Genomic DNA, 19,824 nt, shown 5'->3' with positions numbered 1-19,824 from the left:
TTTAAGCATTGTTTCGGAGTTGGTTAAGGTTAAGGTTAGGCATTGTTTCGGAGTTGGTTAAGGTTAGAAGGGTTAAGTTTAGGCGCTGTTAAGGAGCTGGTTAAGGTTAGAGTTTGTCTTAGAGAATGGCAATATTCTTTCGGAGTTGGTTAAGGTTAAGGTTAGGCATTGTTTCGGAGTTGGTTAAGGTTAAAGTGGTGTGTTTGTCCTCCAGGCAGGAGGTTAAAGTGGTGTGTTTGTCCCCAGGCAGGGTGAAGGGCCACAAGATGGAGAAGCAGGACGTGTTCTACAGCGTGGAGAGGGAGGGGCAGCTCCAGTGGTTCAAGCGGAGCGCTGTCATCCTGTCTCTGGAGCAAGGAAACCAGCTCCGGGAGCAGTTCAGCCTGGGACCGTATGAGCCGGCGAGCCCCCTGACCAAGGCTGCAGACATCAGCCTGGGTAAGACCATAGGAACCGATAAGTGTGTGTTGCGCTGTTGTTACAGAATGAGGGGTTGTCTCAACCCTGAGAACGTGTTAAATATGTACATTGTTGTTACAGAATGAGGGGTTGTCTCAACCCTGAGAACGTGTTAAATATGTACATTGTTGTTACAGAATGAGGGGTTGTCTCAACACTGAGAACATGTTAAATATGTACATTGTTGTTACAGAATGAGGGGTTGTCTCAACACTGAGAACATGTTAAATATGTACATTGTTGTTACAGAATGAGGGGTTGTCTCAACACTGAGAACATGTTAAATATGTACATTGTTGAACCTATATATATATTTCTGTCAACAAACCTGAAGAACCAGTCAGTCACTGGAGAGTTAAAAGTGGACCAGTGTTCCAACATGGATGTAACATATGATGGTAACTTTCTGACCAGGCTTTCACAGATACCAGGCCTTAATCCCGCTTGGGGACCAGGTTTCCATGATGCCAGTTACCCAGGTGGGGTATCTCCCAGGCCTTTCTGTGTGGAGTTTGCATGTTCTCCCCGTGCTCGCAAGGGTTTCCCCCCCCGATAAGATAAACCCAATGGAAAAACATGCACAACAACAAGATCGCTAACGCTGTGGCGTCCTTGACGAAGACGGACAGGAGCACTTGGATTGGTCCCCTGGCGCGGCTCACGTGCCGCCTGTCTGCTCCCGGCTGCCCTTGGGGGGGAAGGACGACGGGATGGGTTAATCGCAGATACGCATTGTATGCATGGTTCGCATGTGTGCCAAATGGTGACCTCGGAGCAGGTCCTAAATTATTATTATTATTATTATTACCAGGCCTTTATAGATATACAGATACCAGGCCTTCATATAATACAGATACCAGGCCTTTATAGATATACAGATACCAGGCCTTCATATACTACAGATACCAGGGCCCTCATTTATCAACGTTGCGTACGCACAGATATGTGCGTAACCCGTGTGTACGATCATTTCTAAGCAAAGTGTGGGACTTATCAATTTGAACTTGTGCTTGACTTTGTGCGTATATCTACGCACAGCTCGGAGCATGCGTAGCTGGCGCCCGGTGGTAGAATATGTTTACAACGCGGAAATAAGCACTGACTGCGCTCCGCGTAATTCACCTCTTATTATTTTGCGCATAGATTGCAGAAATACGGGAACGTTTTGATTATATTTAAAAGGCTTTGCCATTGTTAAACGTAATAAGTGGAACCCCGAAGCTGTAAGCAGAATACAAGTCATATGAACACCCACGATATAGTGTTCTTCCCCCTTCCTATAAGAAAGAATAAAAAACGCATTGCAATGAGAACAGAGGTTATTTGTTGAGTTTATGTGTATACAAAACCCTTGCAATAAATGTGTCTTAAATGAATGAAAAGCATACATGCTCTGGATACAGAGCATATATCGTGTGGGTGATATGACTTGTATTCTGCTTACAGAATTCCACGTATTTAGTTGTCAAAGCCTTTTAATATAAATCAAAACGTTCCCGTATTTCTGCAATCTATGCGCAAAATAATAACGAGTTGAGTTCTAACAAAGAACGTATTACATGCTGGGTATAGGCTGATAGAGTAAACTATGATATGAATATGAATATGATATGATATAAAGGTATACTGGTCCGTCCGAGGATAGCGAGGAGTCGGATAGCCATTAAATTCCATTTGAGAATATAGGCTATTAATGCAAAGCGACGGCCTATAGCCTATACATATTATTTAATGTTTTCATAAGCGTAAAGATACAACAGCTAGATTAATGATCAAGTTGGTTTACTGTATGCAGGGCTTCGCAGGGCTGTGCCATGTGTTATTAAATATGCACAAGTTACTGTTGCATAATGTAGGCTATGGCTGCTATTATGCAAGTTACTGTTGCATAATGTAGGCTATGGCTGCTATTATATGTAATTCATATAGGCTACCTAATACCGACAACAAAATAGATTGTATGCCTCTAGTACAAATCATATTATACCCGGTAGCCAATCGAACAGAACGAATAAAGGCATTCATATTCCAGCATGGTTATAATGAGTTAATGACACACTAACGCCAAACAGTGGTTAACGAATGGTCTTTATTAGTATTTTGAGCTGTCCAGGCAGAATTGCAGCAATGGTCTTAGGGAGTCTTGATATCTGACATCACCATGTACAAGTCCGCCAGCCTGTTATTTATCCCATAACACAGGTTGTGTCTTCTTGGTTCCGTGAACAATCTCGCTCGTGGAGTTTCTCATAGTTCGCTCGGGTCAGTCCATTATTTCACATCCCATGGGGGGTGTTTCATGACCATATATGGATAATCATGCACAAGCATTGACTGTAGAACAAAGAGGTATTTATCAACACGGAGGAGCGTAGGACCCGTGTACGCACGGTTGATAAATCCCAATATTTCTGTGCGTACACACATTCTAAATTCTGTGCTTACGTACGAACATAGAACACTTTCTAAGAATTGTTGATAAATGAGGGCCCAGGCCTTTATAGATATACAGATACCAGGCCTTTATAGATATACAGATACCAGGCCTTCATATATATACAGATACCAGGCCTTCATATATATACAGATACCAGGCCTTTATAGTTATAGATACCAGGGTCCTCATTTATCAATGCTGCGTACGCACAGATATGTGCATAAACCGTGCGTTAGGGGTGGACGGTATAAACGGTATACACGGTATTAATTTGCTCTACGGTATGGATTTTGACTATACCGTTTAACCGGTAGAGCAGCTCTAAAATAGCAATGACGTCATGTAACCACAGCGCGACTATTTCAATCGCATTTGCCCCTAAAAATAGATAGAATTAGTCATAGATAATAGATATGTGCAAACTGGAAAAAGTTATTTAGGAGGCTTCGCGCAGTGGGCGTGTCAACACGCAATTGTCATTTCATAATAAACACATAATATTATCACCGCGGCGCACAGCAAGTTTCAATTTCAGTTCCTGGCATTTTTAACCAGTGGAGAAAGGTAAGATATTTCCCTATCGTTTTTCTTATATGAATTATTCTACGTTAATAAAACATACCTGGTGATCAACTACAGTTTGCTGTAAACATTACGATATGTGTGTAGTGTTATGATAACGACGGCAGCAGCGGGAGCCGGGAGGAAGGCGTGCAGCAGTGGATTTGCGAATAGCATGCAGCTGCAGAGCCGCAGAGCCAGTGGCTCTTTCAGGTCTGGTCACAGGCCCGTCAAACAGCGCCCCCCCACCCTTGCGCCGTTCTGACCCCCATCGTCTCTAAGCATTTTGTGTGTCAATTTGTTGACACATGTGTCAATTTGTTGACACAATTGTCAATTCTTAAAGCTGAGGATGAGTGGCACCTTTGTCTCGATTCTTATTCAATTCAATTCGCTCTGCGGCTCTGCAGCTACATATGCTTCTAGCAAAATCCAGCCCCGCTGTTTGCAATGGGAGCAGGAGTCTCGACTCGGGACTTATTTTATTTGGAATATAATGACTTTATACGCAAAAGTAGCCTAGTTTTAAGTTAAAATATTATAAATCTACATGCCTTGAGGATGTCATTCTTTATATACTGTAGCCTGCCTATCAGGCAAAAAAAAGTATTCTAACAAACACTGATACCGTGATATATACCGTTACCGTCTATGCTTCAAATTATACCGTGATATAAATTTTAGACCATACCGTCCACCCCTACCGTGCGTACGATAATTTCTATGCAGAGTGTGGGATTTATCAAAATGAACGTGTGCTTGAGATTGTGCATATATCTACGCACAGCTCAGACCGTGCGTACCTGTCACCAAGCGGTAGAATATGAAGACTGCAACATGAGACGGACTTTTATGCATTAGTTTCAACACTGACGTGTTATGTATGACCAGTAATTCATTATAGTTAATTGTAAAATAGCGACAGTAGTGTAATTATTACCTATTAAATAGCATTCGGAATAGGTCTTTCTTTCCGAATGAATGCAGCATGGTTTATATAGCGTTATCGGAATACTACGGGGTGCGCTGATTGCGCTCCGCAGGGAGCTGTTTTCAGACATAGGGCAGTCTATTTGCAGAGAGAACATAATATTAACTAGAGTCCGCTACCCGAGACACATTCTCCTTGATTTGTACTGCAATTTGGGACCCAAATTGGAGCGTGGAACAAAACGCACAAATGCCATCCCCATGCACATTCAAGTCCTCTCCACCCTCGGGTCTTTGGCCACCGGTACGGTCCATCGTGATATATTGGAGATGGATCGAGCAATAGACTGTTACTGTACCACCCATGTAGCTGTCAAAGCTCCATCAAAAATTCAGTTATGTGAATAGAAAGGGATTCCACTCGGTCAATGTTGCGATGCGCATTTGACTGATACATGTCGTTGCTGGTGACCGGGAGGAAGGCACGCATTGTATTGAATTAAATTGTAATGTTATTACTGGGCCTGGGGTATCTGTAATTAAAATATCGCTTAAATGCAGGTGATCGAGGGTGGTCGGGTGGCGTAGCGGAGATTGCGCTCGTCACCAATGCAAGAGGCTGCGGTCTCGACTCCCGGAGTCAGCATTGCCTGCGGCTTGGGCCAATCATCATACTAACTCGTTTGGCTGAGTTAGCGGGAGGGAAGTTGTGGGTGGGAATCTGGCGTTGTGGACAGCGACGCCTACAGGTCAGGTCTGGGCGCCTGCTCAGCGAAAGGCAGGAAGTGGTGAAGGCAGCGTGACCTCCCACACGTTACACTTCCCCAATGAGAGTCCTCGCTGTCAGGTGAAAAGAGAGCCGCTGGCTGTCTCCGCATGTAATTCAACTGATTTTGCCATTGATGGATTATGCAGATGTTGTCTATCAGGTTGCATCCAAAACTAATCTCATTCCTCTTGAGATTATGCAGATTTGCTCTTGGATGCCCTTTTACAACTCATCACTGTCTAATGTATGAAACTCTGAATTTGCCCTCTCCCACTGTAAGAAGACAGTGCCACTGGTTACAATTTATTTTTAAATGTATTCATCTTAATTATCCGCAATATCTAAAACAATACTTGACTCCATATTATTCCAATTATTATTTAACCCTTTGGTTGCCGTTCACGAGAATTCTCGTTTCTGTGGCCCAGCGGTTGAGTGCCGGAAACGAAGATTCTCGTTTCCGTTTCCTTTTTCCTTTTTTTCCGATATTAATATCCTATTTCATGTCACGGAGCTGTATTTTGGCTGGAAAAGGCATATTGGGACTCCGAAGGTGCAGTACCGGCCAGATCCTGGTAGTGGCGCTGTCTCAAGAATGCAGTAACCCCTGTTGCAGACCTGGTGTCACACTGACAACGCTCCCGCCCCCCCCTTTCACGCATTCATGATGGAACATAATACCGATCATATGCATTTGGATTTATTTTTTTATTTTTTTTATTGATATTTTTTGTACAAATCTCTCCAATATTCAAAACATCTCTTTCCACATCATCATATGCAATTTCCAGGATTTGCCTTTTTCTTTTTTGTAAGAACATACAAAACATGTAAAGGACTCATACAAATACATTAACAACTGACATGGAAAATAAAAAAAGACTTACGAAAAAAGAAACATACTATACTATACATTATGCGTATACATCCCTGATATATATACTTTGCATGTAGACCGAACTACCTTCGAGCAGGTATGTGCTGCATCCTCTATCGGGATGCCACCCTTCTCCATATTTCATGTGAGAGAAAGCGCCCCAGACACATGCAGTTGTGCATGATAACATGCATGCACGCATGTCTCCAACACATGTATGTGGGTACGTGTATCACGTAAGCATGTGTACATGCCTCATATGTGTGTGTGTGCATCTTCCTGGTATGTGACTGTACTCCTATCTCTTGTGTGTGTCTCGTATCCATGTGTGCCTCTGCCCCCTATGTGAGTGTATATCTCAGATGTGTATATATATGTGCGTCTCAGCTACGTATGTGTGTGTCTCCTATATACATGTGTATCCCCCATATGTGTCAGTGAAAGCCTATACTTCAACTATGTGTATATGTAGGTGTGTGTATGCCTATTTCCTATAAGTGAGTATGTGCATGTATGTGTGCCCCTGACGTGTATAACTTATCCTTGTGTATATGAGTGTGTGTAAACCTATTATGTACACATATGAATATGTGTATCCTAGATACTTGTATGCGGCTATACCTGCGCACATGTGAGTGTGATAGAGACAGTGACCGTTCCATAGATACACCATCCGGACATAAAATACATGTACATATATACACAATACATTATAAAGCACAAGTACCATCAGATCAGATCCCCTTTTTCATATTCATCCTTGATAACATTGTAATCCCACCTTAATCATTTGTCCCCAGACCGTTCAGTCAGGTGTAGAAAACTGTCCCATACCGCAGCGAAAATATCCTCTCTCCCTGCAACTCTATACGTCACCCTTTCATATGATGCTGTCCGGAACATTAGTTCCATCCATTCTTTAAAAGTAATATCAACAGGTGATTTCCAATGTCGTAATGCAATTCTACATCCTGATATCATGGCCATTCTATACCACATTCCCCGGTATTTAGGCAGTTTAATCCCTTTCGGTACTATACCCAAAACACATGCCATTGGGGCGTTATTTATCTTCACATTCAGAACCTTACTTAGGAATATCACAATTTGATCCCACATTTTCCGGACCTTCTCACATTCGTACAGCATGTGCAGTAAAGTGCCTGTCTCCTTCTCACATCTCCAGCAGATGTCACTGTCCCTTAATTTCAGTCTGGCCAGTTTACTAGGCGTCCAATAGCTTCTGTTCAACACTTTGTAAAAAATAAGTTGTGATTGCGCCTCCCTAGAGAATTTACCCCATTTGGACACCAGTTTCTCCCACATTTCCTCAGTAATATCCTCACGTACATTGTTCTCCCAGCTCAATCTCAGACCCGCCAATTTGGGTGCATTGTATTCTCTTATAACATCATAAAATCTTGACGCACCGCCTTTCCTACGCCATCCTTTATAGAATATTTCTTGAATTGCAGTAATCGGGCCACACTTTGGTCCTCCTATTGATGACGATATACAATGTCTAATCTGTAGGAATTTATAAAAGTTTTTATTATCTATATCAAAATCCTCTTTAATATCCTCAAAAGGCAAAACCCCATCTTCCCCGGCTATATCACCTAGTACATGTATCCCCCTTTTAATCCAATCGTCCCATATGACTGATTTCTTACCAATCTTTAGTTTCTTATTATACCATATAGAGGCTCTCGTAGTTAAATATGGGCTATCACCAGTCATTCTGTGCGATTGATTCCAAGTTTCCCTGATAAATGCCATTAAAGGGTTTTTAAAAGGTATAGGTCTGTCTGATTGTGTCAGGAAGGATTCCAGAGATGAGGGATATATCATTTCCTCCATCCTGACCCAAGCAGGTGCCTCCTCAGACGAGTGATTCAGTTTGGAGAGCTGGGAGAGCGAGAATGCATAGTGATACCAATCTAGTTTAGGCAGGGATAAGCCGCCATTTTCCTTTGCTGCATACATTTTGGCCCGTCCAAATAGCGGCCTTTTGCCCCCCCACAGATATACATTAATGACTTTGTCATACTGTTTGAGTAACTGGGTCGGGAGAGTCAGCGGCAGCATATATAGGATATAATTTAATTTGGGAGCCAATATCATTTTTACTAAGTTTATCTTCCCCAGGAGGGACATATTCATCTTGGCCCAATTCTGGGTCAGAGCACTAATGTGTTCGATTATAGGGGCAATATTGGCTTGCATCAACTCTTTCAGACCTGGGATCAGCTTTATTCCTAGGTATATTTACATTTACATTTACATTTAGTCATTTAGCTGACGCTTTTATCCAAAGCGACTTACAAGTTCTGTACGACAAGCCATCAGGAAGGGCACAACTCTATCAGCTGAGCAACAATGTTCATCAAAGTGTTGAGTGCTACAGTGTAGGTTAGTTTATTAGGACAAGTGCATGACAGTACGGTTAGTTGGGGTTAGATTTTTTTTTTTTTATAGTTTTTTTTTTTTTAATTCAGATAATGGTTGAAGAAGTGCGTCTTTAGTCGACGGCGAAAGATTGGACGTGATTCGGCTGTCCTAACTGGGGTGGGTAGTTCATTCCACCATTGTGGGGCAAGGACTGAGAATAGGCGACTTCTCTTTGATGACCCTCCCGGAGCTTGGATAGGAGTAGGTCTGAGGCGGCCAGAAGATGCAGAGCGTAGGGGTCTTGAGGGTGTGTAGTTAGAGACCATTGACCGGAGGTAGGCGGGAGCGGTTCCCTTTGCCGCACGGTATGCTAGGTCGAGGGCCTTGAAGCGGATTCGTGCAGCAATGGGGAGCCAGTGCAGGTCCCTAAGAAGTGGGGTGACATGGGCCGACTTCGTTAGGTTTGAGATCAGGCGGGCCGCTGCGTGAGTTGAAGAGGCTTAGTGGCAGTGGCCGGGAGGCCAGCGAGCAGTGCATTGCAGTAGTCGAGGCGGGAGATGACTGTTGATTGGACGAGGAGTTGGGTGGCTTCTTTTGTCAGGAAGGGGCGGATCCTTCTGACGTTGCTCAGGAGGAATCGGCAGGTTCTGGTCGTCGCTGCGATGTGAGCAGAGAAGTTCAACTGGTCGTCGAGGACAACACCAAGGTTCTTGGCGGTCGGGGACGCAGTCACAGCTGCATTCTCGACTGTGATTGAAAGGTCGGTTAGGGGGGAGGATTTGGCCGGCAGGTGGAGCAATTCTGTTTTGCTTAGGTTCAGTTTGAGGTGGTTGGACGTCATCCAGGCGGAGATGTCGGACAGACAGGCCGAGATCCGCTCAGAGACGTGGATATCTGAGGGAGGGAAGGAGAGGAAGAGTTGAGTATCGTCGGCATAACAATGGTAGGAGAAGCCATGAGACGTGATAATGTTACCCAGTGATTTAGTGTAGAGGGAGAAGAGAAGGGGTCCTAAAACCGAGCCCTGGGGGACACCCGTCCGCAGGGGGCGGGTGGCCAACAGGGTCCCTCTCCATGACACTTGGTAGGAGCGGTCATTGAGGTATGATGACAGCCATGTCAGCGCAGAGCCAGCCACTCTAAGGTTCTAAAGGCACTCAGGTTCTAAAGGCAGAGTTGCAATCAGTGATGGAATGGATAAAGAATAACAAACTAGTTCTAAACATATCAAAGACAAGTAGCATCATTTTCAGTTCAAACCATACTCTAAGAACGAACCCAGTCTTGAAACTTTTGATAAGTGATGTGGTAATTAATCAAGTCCAGGAGACTAAACTCCTAGGGGTAACATTAGACAGTAAATTGTCATGGTCACACCATATAAACAATATAGTAGTGAAAATGGGAAGAGGGATTTCTGTTGTTAAAAGATGTGCTCATTTGTTACCACTAAATTCTATCAAACAGGTAATTCAAGCTCTGGTTTTGTCAAATCTTGACTATTGTCCTGCAGTATGGTCGAATGTAACAACGAATAAACTGAAAAAATTACAAATGGTACAAAACAAAGCAGCACGTATAGCGCTTCGCTGTGAGTACAGAACTAATGTTGCAGCGATGCACAGTTGTTTAACTTGGTTACTTGTCAAACATAAATTACTCTGCTCACTCCTTGTATTCACTAGGAATATTCTTGTTACAAAGATCCCCTCAATTTTATATAACAATTTATCAATAAGTCTTGACAGACACAACCATTCCACCAGACATGCTTCTGCACGAGGTTTTACACTTCCAAAAGTGAGGTCGAATGCAATGAAGCGAACTGTCATGTTCCGTGGTATGCAGGAATGGAACTCTCTTCCCAGACATGTTAAGCAGGAGAATAGTAAATGCCGTTTCAAAATCGTGGTAAAACAACATTTTCAACCAAAGAAATTGACATTCCCTAATAGATAGTGTGTACGTAAATGAAAATGTATGTGTCTGATATTTTTATCTTGTATTATGAATTTGATTAGGGTTTTTATTGTTGTTTTAATTGTCTGTATGACATGTAAATGTTGTGAGTGTATAAGGGTTTTTATTGTTGTTTTAATGGTCTGTATGTCATGTAAATGTTATGAGTGTATAAGGGTTTTTATTGTTGTTTTAATTGTCTGTATGACATGTAAATGTTGTGAGTGTATACGTCTGTAACTGTATTTTATGTGTTATGGACCCCAGGAAGAATAGCCCCAGCACTGCTGTGGCTAATGGGGATCCAAATAAACTTAAACTTAAACTCCCATTCCTGCGAGGGCCGCAAGGAGGATCTGGTGGTTGACTGTGTCGAAGGCTGCAGATAGATCTAGGAGAATCAGGACAGAGGAGAGGCCTTTTGCTAAGTGAAGTGCCTCTGTGACCGCAGGTATATCAACCCTGACGGCATCCATCTGTATTGCCACCCCCTTCAGGGGGACAACACTTAGAGAGAGGCATTGCTTCTGACTTGCTCCAGTTGATTGTGTACCCAGATATTTCGGAGAAGGACTCGATAATAGTTCCAATGACCCCAGCTGCTGTTCGGGGATTGCTGGATACCAATAAGATATCGTCCGCATACAAAAATAATTTATGTTCTACCTGCCCCGCTATTACCCCTTTGATGTCCTGATTAGTCCTTAGTGCGATAGCAAGTGGTTCGAGGAAGAGCGCAAACATATGCATTTGGATTTTTAACTGTAGCGTGTGTAGGGATGAAACGGCAATGGATTTAACGTTATTAGCATTGCGCCTTATAAATAGCCTCACAGGAATGATCCCAGATCATTCCGATATAACACTCATATTCACCACGGTATAAAACGGGATCGTATCGATGGAAAAAATATTTCTTTATGGCATATTGAACGGAAGGTTCATACTGTCAATTGACAATGATATTGGATCCATAGCTATAATATAAAATATAGGTTTAGCTCTACAAACAAGGTGACCGATTACATGGGGTTAATGGGTGGCATGAGCCCATGCACTTCCCGGAAGGGGTGTGGCACCCAATGTGTTAAGGCATTCTAGCCAACTCTATTTTTTCATACCTACACTTTCAACACTCTCAAAAGCAACAGCCAAGAAAACCTTTTTGTTCAAAGCCCCTTCTGATTGGAATAACTTACCTGCAAATACTCGTTCCATCTCATCTTTTTATTTATAAAAAAATGCGCTGTCTTCTTACTTTCAAAGTACATGTACATGTTTTTAGTTTATCATTTATATACTGCATACTATCATGACTTTCATTACTCATCTCTTACGAAGTAACGATCCATTCCTATCTTTGCTTGATTTGTGTTTTTGTTTTGTTTGTCCTGTTTATTTTGTTATCTCGTATGTTGGTTTACTTATTGTGTAATGTCATTTCTTAGTTGATTTTGTTGTTGTAGACTCTGTTTCAATGTCTAATGTTTTTTGTGTGTTTTCTTTCTTCTGAAAATGTACATACATTGTATTGTGTTAGGAGCCCCCTCAAGGGGTTATTCCGAATAAAGAATTTCAATATATCAACACTGAGTGTGCATACGACCTGTGCACTTTCTACGCATTATTGTCTGTTTGATAATCTGTTTGTTGTAAAACCAGGCTGTTGTAAAATATAATCTGTTTAATAATCTGTTGTAAAACACATCTGTTTGATAACCTGTCTGTAAAAGCATTCCGTTTGATAATCTGTCTGTTGTAAAAACATTCTGTTTGATAATCTGTCTGTTGTAAAAACATTCAGTTTGATTATCTGTCTGTTGTAAAAATAAAATAAAAAAAATCTGTTAAATTATCTGTTTTGTAAAAAAGAAAAATGTTTGACCATCTGTTGTAAAATAACATCTGTTTGATCATCTGTTGTAAAATAACATCTGTTTGATAATCTGTTGTAAAATAACATCTGTTTGATAATCTCCACAGATAATCTGGTGGAGGGGAAGAGGAGGCGCAGGGGGGGGGCAGGAGACACTCCCAACCACTCATCCTCCGACAGCCCCCGCACCCCCGGGCCTTCTGGGAAGAGGAAGCTGATTGGCTCTGAGAAGGAGAGGACACCAGCCAAGAGGGGTCGCAGGGGGGCAGGGCCTAGAGCTGGTATGGACACGCCCACTCAGTTAAAGGGGGGCAGGGCCTAGAGCTGGTATGGACACGCCCACTCAGTTACAGGGGGGCAGGGCCTAGAGCTGTTATGGACACGCCCACTCAGTTACAGGGGGGCAGGGCCTAGAGCTGGTATGGACACGCCCACTCAGTTACAATAACCTGGTAGAAGCCCAGAGGAGCTTTTAGCTGGAGACAACCTTCATCTAACCAGCTTAACTAGTTAACTAGTAGTAGTAACAACTAACATTAACTGAACAGTAGTGAACTAGTGAGTAAACTACAAAAACTGGATGATATTCTTAATGGATGGTGAGATTTTCCTACTCTGTACATTCTAATGTTTTAAATGACAGGGGACTTTAATTTTAGTATCTATTTTATAATGTTTTAAATGACTGAGGACTTTAATCTTAGTATCTATTTTAGAATGTTTTAAATGACTGAGGACTTTAATCTTAGTATCTATTTTAGAATGTTTTAAATGACTGAGGACTTTAATCTTAGTATCTATTTTATAATGTATTACATGACAGGGGACTTTTAATCTTATCTATTTTAGGATTTTTTAAATGACAGGACTTTAATCTTGTTTTCTTTTTCAGGATGTATTATGTTAGCGCTCAACCGATATCTGTTTGCCGATAAAGATTTTCCACAAGCCCTGCTCTCTAAATGGGCTTCATGAAGAACTCATCAGTCAACCACTATTATTATGTATTTGAAGTAAACTGGAAATCGTGCTGTTAATCGTTGGATGACTTAATAGTAAAAATCAGTTTACATGTGACTTCCTACTTAGTATCACTCCGATTTGAACCCCAAAATGGAACGAGTTGCCAAATAAAGGCCTTTTAACCTTTTCTTCAAGAGGTGCCTTGTGTTTTGATTCTAGTTCCAACAATCCACTTTGAAAACATTTGAAATTGAAATGATAGATTTTTCTTTTATATGTTTGATCGCTATTTATTGAAAAATGATTATCATCATGCCTGGCTTTGCAAAAATTTACATACAGTATTAAACAAAATTTCAAGGAATATTACAATGTTTTGGGTCTATTTATTAAACAATTAGCATATGTTTCTTTATATTAACTATCAACATAGTTTATTTATATTAACTTTATCAACATGGTTTATTTATATTAACTATCAACATGGTTTATTTATATTAACTATCAACATAGTTTATTTATATTAACTATATCAACATAGTTTATTTATATGAACTATATCAACATGGTTTATTTATATTAACTATATCAACATGGTTTATTTATATTTCAATGCACTGTATGAGGATCAATATACGCACCGGCTATCAAGAATTTAACCTGGATGATTCTGGAGCTTGGAGTAATATCTGCTTTCATTGCTTTCAAAAGTGACATCCCCTCGATGGCTGATGGCAATGAATCCTGTTGGAGGTCGAGGGGCTGGTGGTAAACAGGAGGTAGAGGAGGTAGAGGGGCTGGTGGTAAACAGGAGGTAGAGGAGCTGGTGGTGAACAGGAGGTAGAGGAGGTAGAGGGGCTGGTGGTAAACAGGAGGTAGAGGAGCTGGTGGTGAACAGGAGGTAGAGGAGCTGGTGGTAAACAGGAGGTAGAGGAGGTAGAGGAGCTGGTGGTGAACAGGAGGTAGAGGAGGTAGAGGAGCTGGTGGTGAACAGGAGGTAGAGGAGCTGGTGGTGAACAGGAGGTAGAGGAGGTAGAGGAGCTGGTGGTGAACAGGAGGTAGAGGAGCTGGTGGTGAACAGGAGGTAGAGGAGGTAGAGGAGCTGGTGGTAAACGGGAGGTAGAGGAGGTAGAGGAGCTGGTGGTGAACAGGAGGTAGAGGATCTGGTGGTAAACGGGAGGTAGAGGAGGTAGAGGAGCTGGTGGTGAACAGGAGGTAGAGGAGGTAGAGGAGCTGGTGGTGAACAGGAGGTAGAGGAGGTAGAGGAGCTGGTGGTGAACAGGAGGTAGAGGAGGTAGAGGAGCTGGTGGTGAACAGGAGGTAGAGGAGGTAGAGGAGCTGGTGGTAAACAGGAGGTAGAGGAGGTAGAGGAGCTGGTGGTGAACAGGAGGTAGAGGAGGTAGAGGAGCTGGTGGTAAACAGGAGGTAGAGGAGGTAGAGGAGCTGGTGGTGAACAGGAGGTAGAGGAGGTAGAGGGGCTAGTGGTGAACAGGAGGTAGAGGAGCTGGTGGTGAACAGGAGGTAGAGGAGCTGGTGGTAAACAGGAGGTAGAGGAGCTGGTGGTGAACAGGAGGTAGAGGAGCAGGTGGTAAACAGGAGGTAGAGGAGCTGGTGGTGAACAGGAGGTAGAGGAGCAGGTGGTAAACAGGAGGTAGAGGAGCTGGTGGTGAACAGGAGGTAGAGGAGGTAGAGGAGCTGGTGGTAAACAGGAGGTAGAGGAGCTGGTGGTGAACAGGAGGTAGAGGAGGTAGAGGAGCTGGTGGTAAACAGGAGGTAGAGGAGGTAGAGGAGCTGGTGGTGAACAGGAGGTAGAGGAGGTAGAGGAGCTGGTGGTAAACGGGAGGTAGAGGAGCTGGTGGTGAACAGGAGGTAGAGGAGGTAGAGGAGCTGGTGGTAAACGGGAGGTAGAGGAGCTGGTGGTAAACAGGAGGTAGAGGAGCTGGTGGTGAACAGGAGGTAGAGGAGCTGGTGGTAAACAGGAGGTAGAGGAGCTGGTGGTAAACAGGAGGTAGAGGAGCTGGTGGTGAACAGGAGGTAGAGGAGCTGGTGGTGAACAGGAGGTAGAGGAGCTGGTGGTAAACGGGAGGTAGAGGAGCTGGTGGTAAACAGGAGGTAGAGGAGCTGGTGGTGAACAGGAGGTAGAGGAGCTGGTGGTAAACAGGAGGTAGAGGAGCTGGTGGTAAACAGGAGGTAGAGGAGCTGGTGGTGAACAGGAGGTAGAGGAGCTGGTGGTGAACAGGAGGTAGAGGAGCAGGTGGTAAACAGGAGGTAGAGGAGCTGGTGGTAAACAGGAGGTAGAGGAGCTGGTGGTGAACAGGAGGTAGAGGAGCTGGTGGTAAACAGGAGGTAGAGAGGAGCTGGTGGTGAACAGGAGGTAGAGGAGCAGGTGGTGAACAGGAGGTAGAGGAGCTGGTGGTGAACAGGAGGTAGAGGAGCTGGTGGTAAACAGGAGGTAGAGGAGCTGGTGGTGAACAGGGGTAGAGGAGCTGGTGGTGAACAGGAGGTAGAGGAGCAGGTGGTGAACAGGAGGTAGAGGAGCAGGTGGTGAACAGGAGGTAGAGGAGCTGGTGGTAAACAGGAGGTAGAGGAGCTGGTGGTAAACAGGAGGTAGAGGAGCTGGTGGTAAACAGGAGGTAGAGGAGCTGGTGGTAAACAGGAGGTAGAGGAGCTGGTGGTAAACAGGAGGTAGAGGAGCTGGTGGTAAACAGGAGGTAGAGGAGCTGGTGGTGAACAGGAGGTAGAGGAGCTGGTGGTGAACAGGAGGTAGAGGAGCTGGTGGTAAACAGGAGGTGTAGGTGCTGGTGGTAAACAGGAGGTGTAGGTGCTGGTGGTAAACAGGAGGTAGAGGAGCAGGTGGTGAACAGGAGGTAGAGGAGCTGGTGGTGAACAGGAGGTAGAGGAGCTGGTGGTAAACAGGAGGTAGAGGAGCTGGTGGTAAACAGGAGGTAGAGGAGCTGGTGGTAAACAGGAGGTAGAGGAGCAGGTGGTGAACATGAGGTAGAGGAGCTGGTGGTGAACAGGAGGTGTAGACTGTTCTGGGTGCTGGTTCACAGGTGGAGGGGTGGAGTTTCCTGTTCTTAATCACTGGTGTCTCAAATGGAAACTGAGTCAGACTGTCAACCACAACATGAGAAAATGAACGTGTAGTGATGTCTAGATGGTAGTTTTCCATCTTCTTCTGGTGGTTTTCATCTTCTGGTCTTCCTCTGTCATTAAAGGGTGCTTCCTGTTTTTTCCCCCTGAGTTGTCTCATGCTGCGTTCCATACAGTATGTGGCAGAAATTCCAACTTCCTGCTAGGAAAAATGCAGTGAAAGTGAATCTTTAGAAGGCTGTTTTAAGCCTGATTCTCAGCATAAAAACATGTTGTCTGTTCAGTTTCTCTGCTGAAATCAACAAACGTGACCCTCTGGCCGTGGCTCCACGGTGCTGGTGAGTCAGACTCTTGGAATGCACTGAGGTCATAGTCAAGATAAGAAGTACTTTCAAATCCCTAAGGGGAAATGACGTTGTTGCAACAGGACCTGCCTACTTGGGCCCTGATGATGGAACGCAGCGTCAGAACCAGGGCAAACTGGATGGCATTGGTTTGCTTCTCTGATAAAGACCATAACAACATTTAGCAGCAGGTTACTGAACCCCTAACTGCTCCTTGGGAGCTGTCTTGGCTCTTCGCATGGTTGCTTCCCCCATCAGTGTGTGTGTGAATGGGGGAATGTAATGGTAACGACCAGACAATCAAACCATGTATTCCAGTTTGACCCGGTTCTTGGGACGCTCAGGATAAACAAACATCACATGGAAGATGACAGTGTTTGTGCTTTCTAAACGCCCAGGTCAGCATGCTGGTGTGGTGAACACCTCGGGTAGCGGCACAGACCTGCCGGGCGCAGACCTGCCTGGCGCAGACCTACCGGGCGCAGACCTGCCTGGTGCAGACCACGGCCCACTGGCAGCTCCCCCAGCAGACCACGGCCCACTGCCCCAGAACGCCTCCCTCTTCCTGGGCTTTGCCTTCATGCTGACCGCCTCATCTGAGATCGACCGGCAGACCAACCAGCCAATCAGCGAAGGAGAGGATGGTGAGTCAGAGTATCCTGGTTGTGAGAGAGGTCACAGGTTTAACTGTGAGATTGGATGCGATTGGTCTTACTGTGTGACTGGTCTTATCTCTAGAGCTGTGATTGGTCTAACCTTGTTATTGGTCTTGTCTCTAGAGCTGCGATTGGTCTAATTGTGTGATTGGTCTTGTCTCTGGTGCTCTGATTGGTCTAACCTTGTTATTGGTGTTAGACCAATCACAGCACCAGAGACAAGATCAATCACACAGTTAGACCCATCACAGCTCTAGAGACAACTGTGTGACAGGTCTTGTCTCTGGTACTGTGATTGGTCTAACTGTGTGACTGGTCTTGTCTGTGGTGCTCTGATTGGTCTAACTGTGTGATTGATCTTGTCTCTAGAGCTGTGACTGGTCTTGTCTCTGATGCTGTAATTGGTCTAACTGTGACTGGTCTTGTCTCTGGTGCTGTGATTGGTCTAACTGTCTCGTCTCTGGTGCTGTGATTGGTCTAACTGTAATGTTCTCTACAGAGTATGTCCAGACGTCTCCTTACAACAGACTCTACACGGAGGAGCAGCTGCAGGCGGGAGGAGGGTTTGTTCTTCCAGACTTCAACCAAGAGCAGGTCAGAGGTTCTTTTCCACCACGTGATGATATATCTTGTTCCAAATCATACTAATACTACTACTAATAATAATAACAATAATGTCCCACATAGTTTATAATAATAAAAAGAATAATAATAATTAGGGATGTCCCGATCACGTGATCGGAATCGGCGTCGATCACGTGCTTTTCAGAGGATCGGGGATCGGGAAAAAATAATAATAAAAATCGGCAGTCAAAAAAAGAAAATTTTTATTCAACAAACATGACCACATGACCATGTCCACGTCTTAAACTCATACGGAGGCCTTAGTTTTGGTTTTAAATTACATATAATATATCATCATTAATGTATTTATTGTCACACAGAGCAGAATAATTGTCCACAACAAACACATTCCCCTTTAATTTTCACCGTTGCAACAAACACCCCTTTAATTTAGACGCTACACGCTACACGCTCGACCACATCACAACAGTACAACACGTCGCTCCCGAAACACGGTTAATATCCACTGACTTGAGCAGCTAGACTTAATGTCAGAGGTTTGGAACTAAGCATTTTAAAATAGAAAGTCAAGCCAGTTGCAATGTTTACAAGGAGGACAGCCAGGCTGGAGGCGAAGTTTTCAGACTAACTTTTCACCTGGAGGATAACGTTACGTGACTGAGGATTATCGTCGGCGTTTCAGACCAGAATGGACCATTACGTAAGTCGAACACTGAATGTATACTAATGTGCAAACATATATTGAAACTTTTAATATTTCTCATATGAAGCAGAAGCACATTTCTCAGGGTGAATGTAATAACAAAAGCCTCCGCTCTCGCGCCCCGGACGATAGGCAACAGATGGGCTTGTCTCGCTCTGCCAGTTTCTGACAAAAATGCGTCAAAATTGATTACTAATGTGAAAGATCGGATCGGAAACGATCGGATCGATAGATATTTAAAATCACATGATCGGGATCGGATCGGAAGCAAAAAAAGGCGATCGGGACATCAAGTTTCAAGTTTCTTTAATAGTTGTCATACAGAAGTACAGAATACTTTCATACAAAATGCTTCTTACTGTTATGCTCCAGAGACTGTGCTAGACAAGATAGTATCAAATAACATAGTATAGCATGTAATTTAGAAGAAGAAAATGAGGTCACAGTGTTCGGTATAGACATATGTACAATGTTCTGAGTTACCATATAATATACAATACTATGCAGTGTACTAATGTACAGTACTATATAGTGCAAAGCAGAAATGGGATGAGGTACAATTTAGGTACAATTTACAGTAAGGTGTACGAGTTGTAGTGCAATCCTTCATCAATAAATATAAAGTGTGGGGAGTGGGTGCTACAGTGTGCTACATCCCTAATAATAATGTTCCACATGGTTAACACATTCGCGGCCATTCGATTTCCCCATCTAGCTTTGGCTGGGCCAGCTTTCCATTACATAGTTTCACTGTGCGTCACCTTGTTTGTAGAGCTAAATCTATATTTTATATTATAGTTATGGATACAATACCATGGTCATTTGACAGTAACTATCTTCCGTTCAAGATGCAAAAAAGAATGAATTTATTCATGAATATGTTCATGCGTTATCCTGTGGTGAATATGAGTATAATTTTGGAATGATCCGGGCTAATTCCTGGGAGGCCGGCTACAGGGCGCAACATGAATTCTACTAAAACCATTGGCGTTTCGTCCCTGGACACGCTACTATTTTCAAATCAAATCTATATCATAGGTATTATGTTTCATCATGAATGCATGAAAGGGGGGGGGGCGGGTCGTTTCTGATTATTTGATTGCCAGTAACGTCATTCGTTATTATTATTATTACCAACACACGCCGATCAGGGGGATGGGTATGATAACCTTTCACGATCAAGCTGAAATTGACGTCAGATTGTCCTTACCTGTGGTCGGT

At 43.6% G+C, this 19,824-nt stretch overlaps 1 protein-coding gene across 1 annotated transcript in view; it reads left to right on the top strand.

Annotated features, from left to right (window-relative positions):
- Nucleotides 1-19,824, top strand: part of tp53bp1 (tumor protein p53 binding protein, 1) — a 102,085-nt gene that overhangs the window by 66,298 nt on the left and 15,963 nt on the right. Inside the window, exons 26-29 of the mRNA XM_084308193.1 lie at nucleotides 247-438; nucleotides 12,367-12,540; nucleotides 17,058-17,303; nucleotides 17,815-17,909. Coding sequence (XP_084164319.1) covers nucleotides 247-438; nucleotides 12,367-12,540; nucleotides 17,058-17,303; nucleotides 17,815-17,909 — 707 coding nt within the window. The remainder of the gene's footprint in view (nucleotides 1-246; nucleotides 439-12,366; nucleotides 12,541-17,057; nucleotides 17,304-17,814; nucleotides 17,910-19,824) is intronic.

The sequence above is a fragment of the Notolepis coatsorum genome, assembly GCF_963971535.1.
Source record: "Notolepis coatsorum genome assembly, chromosome: 2".
Lineage (NCBI taxonomy): Eukaryota > Metazoa > Chordata > Actinopteri > Aulopiformes > Paralepididae > Notolepis > Notolepis coatsorum.
This window is presented reverse-complemented; position numbering and strand designations above follow the sequence as displayed.